At 42.5% G+C, this 13,420-nt stretch overlaps 1 protein-coding gene across 7 annotated transcripts in view; it reads left to right on the top strand.

Annotated features, from left to right (window-relative positions):
• Positions 1 to 13,420, top strand: part of LOC115575830 (voltage-dependent T-type calcium channel subunit alpha-1I-like) — a 168,227-nt gene that overhangs the window by 93,550 nt on the left and 61,257 nt on the right. For all 7 annotated transcript variants that reach the window (XM_030408188.1, XM_030408186.1, XM_030408185.1 and 4 more), the window contains 3 exons: positions 1,632 to 1,765; positions 6,632 to 6,729; positions 11,912 to 12,071. In XM_030408188.1, the coding sequence (XP_030264048.1) occupies positions 1,632 to 1,765; positions 6,632 to 6,729; positions 11,912 to 12,071 (392 nt within the window). The remainder of the gene's footprint in view (positions 1 to 1,631; positions 1,766 to 6,631; positions 6,730 to 11,911; positions 12,072 to 13,420) is intronic.

Below are 13,420 nucleotides of genomic sequence, written 5' to 3'. Positions count from 1 at the left end.
TCCTAGTAGGGACGGGTTGCATAAATATTCAAGTCAAAAATTTCCTCAGTCTTGAGCATGACCAAAACATGTCTTAAATCTGCTCGGCTATTTTACAGCAATCGCGTGTTTCATCAGTGTTTTGTTATATCTGAGCTAATTCATACTTAACTGTATTGAATATGATGGAAAACTTCAAGCTGAATCTGATCAAGATGTGCTCAGAGATAATTTCTGTCCACCCTCTGGTCAGTCTCTATTCTTCTTCCCATTCTGAGAGCGTTGCAAAGGGGGTCAACTTTCTTGCGTTTTAGGTCAAACTCCTAATTTCTCCTAAAAACAAGCACTTCAAGTGTATAAATCTGAGATTTAACACAAGTTGCAAAATTGTCGTCCCATTTGCAACAGTGTCTTTCGCTTAGTTCAGGGGTGGATGACAGGTTTTGGAACAAAAAACGCTTGTCATCATCTATAATCCAGATTATGACCAAGCAACAGCCATGCGGCTTCATCGTGTATTTGAATTTCCAGGCCTTGGAACTCTCTGTGTCAAGAGGCAGCAGCTTGAGTTATAATATAGTAGGAATGTGTAACAAGGCAGCAAACACAGTCATAAGGCCTCGGGCGAAGCATTGGGAAGGAGTTTTGTTCCGCATATACAATAGGAGGTTTAGCCAGCGATCTTTACATAATAATACAAGCAGCACATGGCAGGGATATGAGCTCATCTATCTCTCTCACAGTTTATCTGTCTCTGTCTATCCTCTCTTCATCTTTGTTTCCCTGCTGTTTTGCCTGGATCTCCCTCACTTTCTTCTTCCTGTTCACTTCTTAGTGATTCAAGTGTTGCAGCGTGGGTTGGTGCACATTGGGCACCATATGTTTTGTGTTCTTAGTTCACACAAGCACACATTTATCTCTTTGAAGCCATTCAGACCTCAATGTTAACGGCAAACTTTTGCTCAAGCAATTACCACCAGTGTTTTTATAGTCGCTACAAGTGAGCGCACACAAACGCGTTAAGAGCGCATCAGTCTTGAACATCACATATGCTGGTAGTGGGCTATTAAATCACAATTGCTGGTGTTTAAAAGGGGCAGCTGGGTGAAAATCACTAATCTGACTGTTCCTGTGAGCTTTGAAAAGAGCGCTGCTGTGGAGTGTGAAACCTGCTACACTCTAGAAGTGCTAAGATTGCCTTTGAAAGGTGTAAAATAGAAGGTCATGGATCTCTTCTAGGTGTTGTATATGTAGGAGGTCAGGACCAAAATTCGCTCAAGGCTTGAGAAGTGTGCACATGCTGTTCATTTTCTTGTGGTGCTCTCAGACTTAATCTTTTTTCCTTTTCCAGAAGGTATACGTTTAACAACTAAAACATATGACTTTTTTTTTTTAAATCTCATTATTACCTGATAGATAATAGGCAATATTTGTCTTTGTATTCATGCCAATGACGCACATTGAATTGAACTGAAGGACAGGTGTTCCTCATTCTCAGAGAAACTGAGGTTGAAACAAAATGAAGAGGGAGCTTCAGTAACAGCTTGAGCCTACTCATTTCATGAACACAGCAGACGAAACAGATGCCTGGCTTATGTGTTTCATCTATTGCCCACTTCCCTCCGTCTTTATCTCCGTTTGTCCCCTCATAGGCCTTCGATGCATTCATCTACATCTTCTTTGCGTTGGAGATGGTGGTAAAGATGGTGGCTCTTGGGATCTTTGGCCGTCGCTGTTACCTGGGGGACACCTGGAACAGGCTGGACTTCTTCATCGTCATGGCTGGGTGAGCACATATGTCGTAGTGTTTGCGTTTATTCTAGTTAAAGTCTGTATGTCATGATTTTTATGAAAAATTGATACGGCTGATGCATTTGCTGTTGAAATCAAAGCATAACAGAGAGTAAAAAGTAGTCAACATCTTACTCTGTCTTATCATAAACTTCAATGGTAGGCATGTCCTTAAATTTAAAAATGACACCCTGTTGTAGCCCTGATGTACTTGTCCTGTTTTAGATTAAATATGGTGCACTTCTGATTTTGTGTGGGTATTTTTGGCAGGTGAGAAATAAAGATGCAACTTGGATAAACTGGGTGATAAACCTTTGTGGCCAGTCAAAAATGTAACAGAAAAGAAGAAATCTCATGAAGAGTATTGTCTGCCAAAGATGTTTTGCCGTAAGATTCATTGTGCGTGCAACTTTGTAACAGTAGACAGGGCTTGTGTGGGGCGTCCTCTGAGAATGCAGCCATAAGGCAGCAATCTCTGGTACTCTGCCACAGACATTACAGTATATGAGGGGACTGGACACTCTGCAGTATGCTAGAGTATAGGGTATTTACAAGGGTAAAGAGAAAAGCGTCCTGTCGTTTTTAGAATTAGGACAAATGTTGTTTTTTTGGACAAGCGCATATGCTAAGATTGGAAGTAAAAATGGTTTGGAAGGTTGACAAGAACAAGGAAATAAAATTAAGGAATGGAAGATGGAAGCAGTGAATTAAAAAATGACAACCAAGCAAAACAATTCATGGCACAAATCCCCTTTTGGTATCGCCCATGGAACTTTATTTTGAAAAAAAAAAGCAAAAAAAACAACAACAACAAAATAGTACGGTACAAAAACAGACTGCAAGTTTCTTGAGTTGCAAAATAAACGTTTAAATTGTCTAACCTTCTGTATGTCATTCATGGCACGCTTCAAACGGGATAAAAAACTGTTATTAAAAGAAATTATCCATGGTGGTCGATCAGAAGGGGAGGGACTCTGCCTCTCTATTATCATATTGTGCAAGTAGTTCCATAAGTTTGGTAACAGTGTGTGTGACTGGACAAGGGTGTCCAGTTTGTGTGGCAAGGGTGTCCAGTCACACACACTGTTACCGCTGGACAGACAAAAACACATGCAAGCGAGATGCATGTGCACAAAACTAAAGCAAACACACTACCTGCTCAAACACCTGCAAAGTGTGAACGTGTGTGTGTGTGTGTCAGTGTGTGTGAGAGAGACAAATAGGGCTAGAGGCTGGTATGATAGCAGACAAAGAAAGGCAGGGCAACAGACTTACCTGGCTGGTTAGAGAGACATCCATCTTCATTTGAGGATCCCAAGTGTATGCTCATAGGGTGTGTGTGTGTGTGTGTGTGTGTGTGTGTGTGTGTGTGTGGCACAGAATTACACACACAGATTACCGTCTGCCAGTTTATCCCTCTTGAGTTTGCTTAATCTGTGTGTGTGTGTGTGTGTGTGTTTGTGTGTGTGGCATATGCATTTGTGTGAACGATTCAGCCTCCGTTTTCCTCTTGGCAGCATGCATTAGATTAGCGTGTAGGCTAATTGCAGAGGGCATTGCCAAACTTGCCAGGCCAATTCACAGCCGACAGTCTGCTATGAGCTCCATGTCTGTTACCCACGGGCACCACCTCGCACTCTCAACCTCCTTCTACCTCTCTTTCTTCCCCTTTCTTTCTTTTTCACATGCTCGGATGAACATCCTCCCTTGTCAGCCCCCCTTCAGACCTCGAAGCTTTCGTCCACACGGTCTCTGGAGGAGGATTCATGCTTTTGCTCCGCAACCCTGCCACGCACAAACTCCCTCTTTGAGTCTGCTTTATTTTATTTACTGTATATTTTGTTTTGGCTTAATTCACTGCACTGACACTTTTTGTTCATAGCTTGTCGAGTAGCCGCAGCAATAACAGAAATGTGGCAGCACATCTCTTTGGGCGTGTCCAATGAGGTTCTTGATCCGGGGAGAAAGCATGACCCTTTTTTGTTTTAGCTTTTTGTCAGTCCTGTCTTCCATATTTATTCTAATGTATGCCTGAGATGGGTTGAAAAACCTTACCGTCTCCAAGAAATGATAAAACACTTTCTCACACTCAGCAAGACTGACTCATGTTTGCACTGCAACCAGCAAATGTTTGACATTTTTTGCTTGAAATATGACTGAAATGATTAATCTATTATCAAAATAGTTGCCATTTTTCCACCTTCTTTTCATCATCTAATCACTGCAGCTCTAATTCTGTATATGCAAAGAAACAACGGCCTGATAACATTTTGTGGACCTGCCCTTCCAGCCTCAGTACTGCATAATTAAACAGGACAAAACAAGAGCACGCCGCTGCTTTAGTTCACCCTTTTCCTTACTTTCTTCAGAAATGAGGGTGTTTCTGTTTTAGCTGTCAAAAGAATGTTGTTCCTTATGTACAAATGACGCAGGTAAACTATTTTCTTGACACTTAGATGGTTACTTTGATGAAGGCATGTTGTTAATTTGACAGTTAAGTCACTACAGATTTTGCATGTCAAGATTCAAGACCCAATTTTCCCTTACTCTCACATTAAAGGTGCAGGTGCATCTGAGCTCTTCTCACCAGGTCTACTCCAGGTTCCCCCTCAAGCTTTGCATTTCATATCGATATAAACACGCACACACACACACACACACATGCACGTGCACACACAGACACTAGTCACATGAAAGCATGAATGAGATGAAGGCCTCATGAGCAAAAAAGGAATGTGAAAAATAGAGAACAATCACAAAAAGGACGCTTCCGGCAGTCTGCTAATTACCCTCCCAAACACAGCGGCCTGCTTGATGTGTACAGGAAGAGACACTTCTATAGTGCACACAAACACCCGGACACTAACACACACACACACACACACACACACACAGGTTGTGTGCGCACACTTACAAAGACACACATGTCTCACGTGCAGACTCATCGGTGATCTTCTGTTCTCTTTCACTTTATTTGCTGCTCTGTCCTCCAGATGCAGTTGGATCCCTAACTGAACATTACTCATGCTTATCCATGCACTTGTTTATGCTTTAGTGGGTGACAACTATCTAATAGTTTGCTACTCTCATCCTGTAACCTAATCAGGCAACATAAAAAAATACATTTTTGTACCCTTGAGCTCATTAAAGGGAGGACATGTATGTTTTAATTGTTCTCAAAACTCCCTCTTGACATTTTAGCCGTCTGCTCAGTCTCTCAGCAGCCCACATCAGATCATTAGAGCTACAACAGATACTATAATGTTTGAGGCAGGTTGTAATAACACCACTCTGCCCAGCCGGAAAAAGCCTGGCCCCAAAACAATTGTTATGCTCCTCTCTCTGCTGTGACATTTTCATCAAGCTGCTGTGTGGCATTTCTGTCTTTTCGACTGCACCGGGTAAAGAAAATTGCTCTGCTTCGTGCCTCCACATCCTTGTGTGGAGACAAAGTTTGAGGCTCCAGAGCTTTACTTTAAACCACCAGTGTAGGACTTTTACATATAAATGTTTGTTACGTTCAGGCCCCAACCAAATGAGTTTGGGTAAATCTCTCTAGTTTGCAGTGCACCGGAGTTTTTAAACCTGGAGTCTGTGGTGACTTTTCTGCATTGGTGGCAATTTTTTACAGCAACCGGCAAAGAATGGTTTACCGGAACTGGGGGGGGGGCAACTGTAGCAACAGAGAGGAGCTAATGGTGTCATAAGCATGTTGACAGTGTTTGAAAGGAGCATTTCACCCACAAGTGACATTTAGCTCCCTTCTATGTCTCTGCAAATTTGGTTTGAGTTATTTCACCCCTATATGAATAAATTGTCAGTTAATAGAACATCTGCCTGTCAGCTGTAGTTCAAACCCTTGTTACAAGTAATCCTACTCAAGTGTGAGCTTACTCTGTCGGTGACTCTGTGCTGCAGTGAGGGGCAAATGGAAAGAGCTTGCCTGTGGGATTAATAAAATATCACATTATTGAAAATGACATGCTCCATAAGTCTATCTATGTGAGAGACAGTGAGCTTGGCTTGTTTTGTCAAAGCCAGCGGATGTGCTTTTGGGCCTTCTGACTGCGTGGTGATGGTGCTGCTTCTGGTATCATGCTGTCCCAACACTGTCACGGCCCCGGGAACATCAGTTCTGTGCACAGGCAGGCTTAAATACTATTACACAATGTACACCGTTTACACACATTCACACGCACACAATTGCATTTCTGCTCTTGTTGAAAACACACACACACACAGTAATAGTGATTCACCAACTTGAGCTATCTCTGTGTCGGTGATAAATGTCATGTAGTATGACTGTGGTTTAAACATACACACACACAGACACACACACACACACACACACACACACACAGCTTTAACACTCACACACACACACACATGGCAAACTGTGGCCATTCTCCTGTGAAAGTGGTTTGGGTTCGGGGGCACAAACAGCTTAGCCTTGCTGTAGAAATGACTTGCTAACAGATGCCAGGCTCTGACTGAGCCACAACATCCTGCAGGCAACACTTAGAATAGAATGAATCCCTCTTTTCCAGCTCCCTCTTTCTTTTTCCTCACCTCTCTTTCATGTTATTCTCCCCTTTTGATGCTTTGTCACTTTGTCCCCCCGCCACTTTCTCTGGAGTGTTGCGACACTCTTTGCATTACATCCCCCATACTGTTGGGGCTCCCACAGCTCGGGCAGGGTAAACAGGTGAGACCAGATCAAAGAGGGACCACTGATGTTGAATCATGGTGCAGGGGTCTCTGATGCAGATGGATATCCTTTTTTGTCATATTTTGAGCCAACAGCTCCTTGAGGTAACTACTGAAAGGGTAAAAATATATCTTTCTCTGTCTGTTTAAACAGGATGGTAGAGTACTCACTGGACCTGCAGAACATCAACCTGTCAGCCATTCGGACAGTGCGGGTCCTGCGGCCCCTCAAAGCCATCAACAGAGTGCCAAGTGAGACATTATAAGTTTGTGTATGTGTTGTGTGTGTATGTGAAGTGTAGGATAAGTGCGCTTTTACGTGACTATGTATTGTCTTTGCTTGTTTTTAAAGTCCTTACAGGCAGGTCTCGTCTCTCCGGGCAGTTATTTTGGGCTAATAAGATCAGACCCTTATCTAAATGAATAGAGAGGGAGCCATAACTTCACTTAATAGTCACCTGGACATAAAAAACTGCATGTAAAGAATCACGAGTCGAATCTGATTAAAAACAGCTGGAGCATTTTGTAAACTTTCTCCTATAATAATGCTTTTTTTCCCTCAGGTAACACTTCTTCCACACATGCGCAAGGCTGTACAACACCGCTCAATCTGCAGCGCTCTTTCTTTTCCAAGGATGACCTGCCCTCCTCTGCCTCTGATTGGCTTACCCTGATAATTTTACCCGAACCCTGACTAATTATCACCCCACAGAGTATGAGGCATTTAGAAGCACAGTAGGACGGGTTATTCCCTCACCATCCCGAGGAAGAAAATTGGCCTGCTCCAACAAAACACTGTGAACCCATCCCGCTTGAACAAATGCAAATGTTTAATATCTGATGTCTGAATAACTTCACCTTTAGGACCACGTATATGTGTCATACAAGCACCATCTCTGGCGTCACAGAATGTTCTATTCAAAATGCTTTAGGTAGCCTGTCTCTTCGTATAACGTCTCTGTTCTGGTTTCTTTTTATGTTTGTGTTGGCCTGTCAGTCTACATAAAGCACAAACGCATCTGCATGAAAATTCATGTATATGTATTACATCTCTGGCTTTTTGGTTCACCCGTGTGCCACCTGTTCCCCATGGGGATCATTAAACATTCATCTTATGCTTAATCACACAGCCCGCTCAGGCCCTGAGTCACAGCTTTATCAGATTTACAAACCATCCATTAATGCTGCTTCACTGATCAGTCCGTGACCATAACCCTGCTCCTCTCATCTAAAACGCAGTTCTCGGCCAAACTTTTCAACTCCTATTGATTTCTTTATCCTGCTACTGTAATAGGCAGCTCTTAATCATTGTAAGCACCAATTAGTGTGCCAAAGCTAGGTTCAGACTGGTCCCATCACTTAGTTCCAGCACTTAAGCAGTTAGCCAAGCATTAGCAACTAATGCTAATTGCGGGTAAGAAGTTTCAGATAGCTTGTAAGATATAATTGTTAACAACTCTTTAAGCCCCATATACATCATCAGTAGTCAGGGTATTGTTAACAAATGCTACTGCACATTTCCAATATGCCGTCCTCTGCTGAGTTTATTTGTCTTGCTTTACAGTGGCAGTCCTGGTATTACCACAGTCCCATTTGCCAAAAAAAAATCATAAAATAAAAATGAACACTGCTGAGTCAACTCATGTTGCACCAATCAAATGCTTTTAATGTGAAGCTGATGCAGCAGGAACTGTTTGGTTTGCATTAGCAGTAAAACAAACACAGCACTCTATCGATAATAAACCTATTTTCGTATAAAAAGCTGGATTAGTATTTGGGAACATTTTGTCACCACGGTAACCGTAATATATAAACCAAGGAACTTGTCTTCAACAAGCTGGAGTTACTGGATACTGGGATTTTTAAGATTCTACTTAAACTTTTAAATAATCATGAAATCAGTCCGCAGCAGATGGAGCTGATAGCATGAAAGCCCTGTTGCCTAATTCAGTTAGGACCTTGGAGACAGATACTGCAGGAAAAGGAAACCTTTCTAGTTAATGTGGACAGAAAGTTCTACATGTGGGGAAGAGGGATGAGCAGACAGAGTAGTTTTTAATCTCTACAAACCAACATCTAAAGCTTTTCTATTGCTAACTAATTTATTATTATTTAACCTTTTTCATCTGATACAGTATTTCCTCTTGTTCTGCTTCTCTGCTGCTTTCAAAAGACCCCTGAGAGAGACACACACAAATCCAAAATTACAGCCTGTCCTCTGCCTCGAGGAAAGCCTGACTGATTTTAGCTCCACCAGCTAAGTGTCCAATCATTGCAGATTCTTCGTGTTTAGGGTATTTACCTGAAAAAGCAGCCAGCCGATTTCAATTTTCCACCCGCACCCAAGGACAAGTTACCTTTCAGTTGCTGGCATCAACAAAGAACGTACTCAGCCTGATATTTCAGACAGACACAGCAGTTGCACTCAGAAAAGTGACATGTGCACAGAGTGGTGACAAATGTGCTTTTCTGGAGATGATTATGCATGATCTCCAAGTACATGAATACATGTATGCAATCTTGATTAGCATGTGCATAGTTGATGCAGCAGATTCATGCATGTACTGTGTGTACATGTGTGGATGAGTGTATAATAAATGTGTATCCGCGAGCCTATCCTTCCTCTGTGTGTGAGGTGTGCGTAATGTTATTGTTTATGTTCTTATCAGTGAGCTGCATGAGCATGTGGTAGGGCGATTTCGTCTCGTGACCCCATTAGAGGTGAGAAGGCATGCGGATAAAGCTATTTGCTCCTTGTTTTGTTGGATCGTTACCTTGTCCACAGGTACACGGGGGGCATGAGCACATCCTGACCCCTCACACACCTCAATTTGTAACCTTCCAACAAAAATGGCAGACAATTGTCCGGTGCTCTGTGTGTGTGTGTGTGTGTGTGGGTGCACTGTTGCGTCAGACTCCTTTTTTTGTGATAAAATTGGTGTGAGATAGAGGCAGTGCTCGACAAAATAGTAGTTGGAAAGACAACAGTCACTATAGAAAGTAGTATTAGCAGAAGGTAAAGAGAAGAGAACTCCCCTGGCTTTAAGTGAATAGCAGAGGCAGATAGTTGTAAATGCATTTCCATTGTGGCGCAAGGGGAGGCATCCATCTTTATCTGGAAACAGCAGGAGATGGCAAACTTCTACAGTCGCCAAGGAGGGGAAAGAGATGGAGAGAGAAAGGCGTATTTCTGTGATAACACACTGTTTTTTTTTTCTTTCTTTTCTTTGTTTTCCTTTAATATTTGTGTTTTTTATTTGCATCTATCTCTTTCTCTTTCGTTTTCTTCCCTGCTTTCCTTCTTATTTTGGCTCTAACTATTTCTTGGCACACCCTTGGGCCGTGTCTCATTCTCGTTCTCCCTCTCCCCCCCCTCCATCCGTCTCTCCCTCTCTTCACCCAATTAGGCCTAATGGAACAGTGGCCTAATGATAAGGACCCTGGGGAACAAACACATTTAGACTCGCCTCCAGCCGCCACCAGAGACACATACACACCAGCAACGCCACTGCTCTCCATTTAATACCAGTTGACGAGACAAATTAGCCAGAGGAGAAAAATTCGTTCTTCTGCGAGATGAAATTTTCATGGATTCCAAAATTTAAGTTTCACTGCTTTCTTACCAGGGGTGTACATCTCTTCCTTACAAGGCATGGACCTTGAAACGATTCAATTGTTGTGATTGTTAATACTACGCTGACTACAAATAGAAACCAGAATGCTTACGATACCAAAGTTGTGCCGCTTGCCTACGGATTCCGCATTCATATGACGATTTCTGTTTAATGTCACACCGATCTGTCGTTCACAGACATAATTAAGATGTCGTATTGCGTATTGCACTTGGACCACTCCCAATCTTGGCTGAAAACTTCAGAAGCGCAACATGAACACTCTTCAAAGTCAATTAACTCTATGCACGCAGATACACACTGTATTTTGACTTGATGAATGAACAGGAAGTAAGATAACCTATAGTACTAGGTACTAAATGGAGAAGGGGTAGGAAATAATAAGCTAATGCTTCTTCCTACTCCTTTTCAAACATACAAAGGGTTTTATCGTCTAGTGCTTCAAGTGTAATATACTATTAACATGTTTGAAATAAAGCATTCATTCATTCATTCATTCATTCATTCATTCATTCATTCAAAGAGCACATAATCACTCATCACTAAGTATTTTTAATTTTACGGCTTCCTCTCTTGTTTTCAAATGTGGGTTTGTGTTCGTGTAGTTTCTGCACTACAGGTGTAAATATTGTCTATGTGTGTACATCATCATTATTGCTCACTCTCTCCCTGTCTCTCTCTTTCTGTGTGTGTGTGTGTGTGTCTCTCTCTCTGTCTCTCCTGTCATTCTGCTTGTTGGCAGTTTAGACGCACTGTTGTGTTTATGACACATTAACCTACTGTTGAGTTGTTATTCGCAAATCGCAGTACGCCACTGAAAAACACAAACACACACACACATACATCAGATTAGTCAAGACATACACACATATCATCACACTCATAGTAACACCACACACACACACACACACACACACACACCTCTCTCTCTCAGGTGTTAGTACACGGTTGCTGTGTATCTCATCAGTGGGTCTCGCATCTCTCTCTCTCTTCGTAGACCAATCAGCTCTCATTATCTTCCGCTATTTACATCTCAGTGTGTCATCACTGCAGGACCGTTGAGGTCATCATTATTTGACAGAGGACACCCTTGTATTTCCGCAATTAGGTTCCATCTAATCATGAAGGAGACCTCATGTAGCCTGATTACACTTTTTTGTTCGCGGGGTGGACCGTAATTAGTCAGTTTGCCGTCATAAGCAGAATTTCAGCTGACGTTTTGGATGTCTCACATAACTGCACAAACATGCCGGAACGCCTTTCAGAAACTCTGTCCTTTGAAATGTTGTCAATTGCGATTTAATTGCGACAGAAAATACATTTTAAAGGTAATGTAGTGTTACCTGGATGACATGTTTTGTTAACATAATGAGGAATAAATAAATGTATCTGGAAGGAAGCAAAGTAATCACTGATAATGTTTCCTCATATTATCTAGTATCTGTTATCCTCTGTACCTGTATTTATGCTGATCAATGATCTTTGTTAAGGTTTGGGAGAGTTTTGGGTGTGAAAAATTGAAACTGATTTAAATGAACGTCCTACTTTTTGTATGCTCCGCCTTTGACTTCTGGTAAAAGAATGAAGCAATGTTTTAACTGAGAAAAGTCAGAGTGGCTACATCAATACAAATTTGTCTAAACAACTAACAAACTAAAATGAATGATCATAATTTGCCACGGGCACATGCAACATTCCATAAACAGAGAGCGTTATAATTCATTTTATCCATAGGCAAATGTTTAAGGTTCCTCCTCATTAGTGTGAGCCTGTGATAATCAATTTTTGATTGAAACCCACAGGTATGCGTATCCTGGTGAACCTGCTGCTGGACACTCTTCCCATGCTGGGCAACGTGCTGCTGCTCTGCTTCTTCGTCTTCTTCATCTTCGGCATCATCGGCGTGCAGCTGTGGGCGGGGCTCCTGAGGAACCGCTGCTACCTCGAGGAGAACTTCACCCTGTGAGTCAAACACTGTAGATCGATGCGGACAGTATGTGTGTGTGTTTACAATATGATCCTGCACGCTTCCCATCCCTGTAAACTGTTAACTGCTGCTAACCAGCAGCCTCGCAAAGAAACGCCTCCAGACATCTGCAGTACGCAGTCTCCGAGAACAACAACTAGTGACAAGGGGATTTATGAAGGATAGATACTGGTAGCTTTGTCGCTGATACATGAAGCTGCTGTTGGCTAGTTAGTTTGGTGTGCAGTCTGGGGTCCTATTTGCCGACTCAGCCCTTGGGTGTCAGGAGCACTGAACCTAGCAAGAACCTGTCATCAAACTGGCCTCAGTCTTTTGGTGGCTGTGTTCACTGGGTGCTGCCAAACAGGGGAGAGTCAGTGGACTGTTGGCATAACACACATTATGCAGCGCTCTTGGTCACTCTAAACGTCAACCCAGCTGCCTGTTTTTTGGGGGGGGTTTTTTGCAGGAAACACTTAACTATGCCGTCGCAGACAGCACTCCACCAGCCATTTCATGGGCGCTGCTGTTTGTTTGTTTTGGCATGAATCATTTTGGTGTATATTTATCATTCTGTTTTAAGTCTGCTCCCAACATCATTGGAAATGAGGACATGCCCTCACTGATTTTTCAAGATGGTGTATAAAGGATGAATGTAGGGATCAATTGCATATACTGTACAGGACTGTATGTTTCGAATATTTCGCTTTAGTATAGACATTAGCATAACCTTTTCAAATCTCTTTCAAGCTTCAAAGCATGCAGTAACACCACAGTTTTTCTCCCAGTTTGCAGCTAATTGCGTGATTAGATTCCAGCTGCATGCCGCCATTTTCATGACCCGACATGACAGCATCACCTACCGTGTCTGTGTGTGAGTGACATTCGCCGATATTCAGGAGTGTTCTGATGTTATGGCGTCCTTTTTTTTATGCTGGCATCAGCTCGCTAGAAAGACACATGCCCCTGGTGTGTGTGTGTGTGTGTGTGTGTGTGTGTGTGTCTGTGTGTGTGTGTGGTGTGTGTTCTACAATGTATATAAGCCACGTATTCTATGCCTCTGTGCACTGTCCCTGGTTATGCTGACACAGCGTATACTCATGACAGATCTTATAGCCAGATGAAAGGGGACACGTGTCCGCCAGCTAGCAGAGTCCTGCCCGCAACAACCTCTGCAGTAATCGCTTCATGAGGGTATTTTAACCTGTGTTCTATGTTTATACATGATAGGGGCGATTAGCAGGACTCCACTTTGACTTCCTCAGAGGGGTGAAGGCAAACGATCAAACTTTTGATCAGGTGGATCGTTAGTTAGTGAACATTTTTCTTTCAGTAAACTAGCCAG

The sequence above is a fragment of the Sparus aurata genome, chromosome 23 (assembly GCF_900880675.1).
Source record: "Sparus aurata chromosome 23, fSpaAur1.1, whole genome shotgun sequence".
Lineage (NCBI taxonomy): Eukaryota > Metazoa > Chordata > Actinopteri > Spariformes > Sparidae > Sparus > Sparus aurata.
The sequence above is the reverse complement of the archived record's forward strand: the minus strand, read 5'-3'. Positions and strand labels throughout refer to the sequence as shown.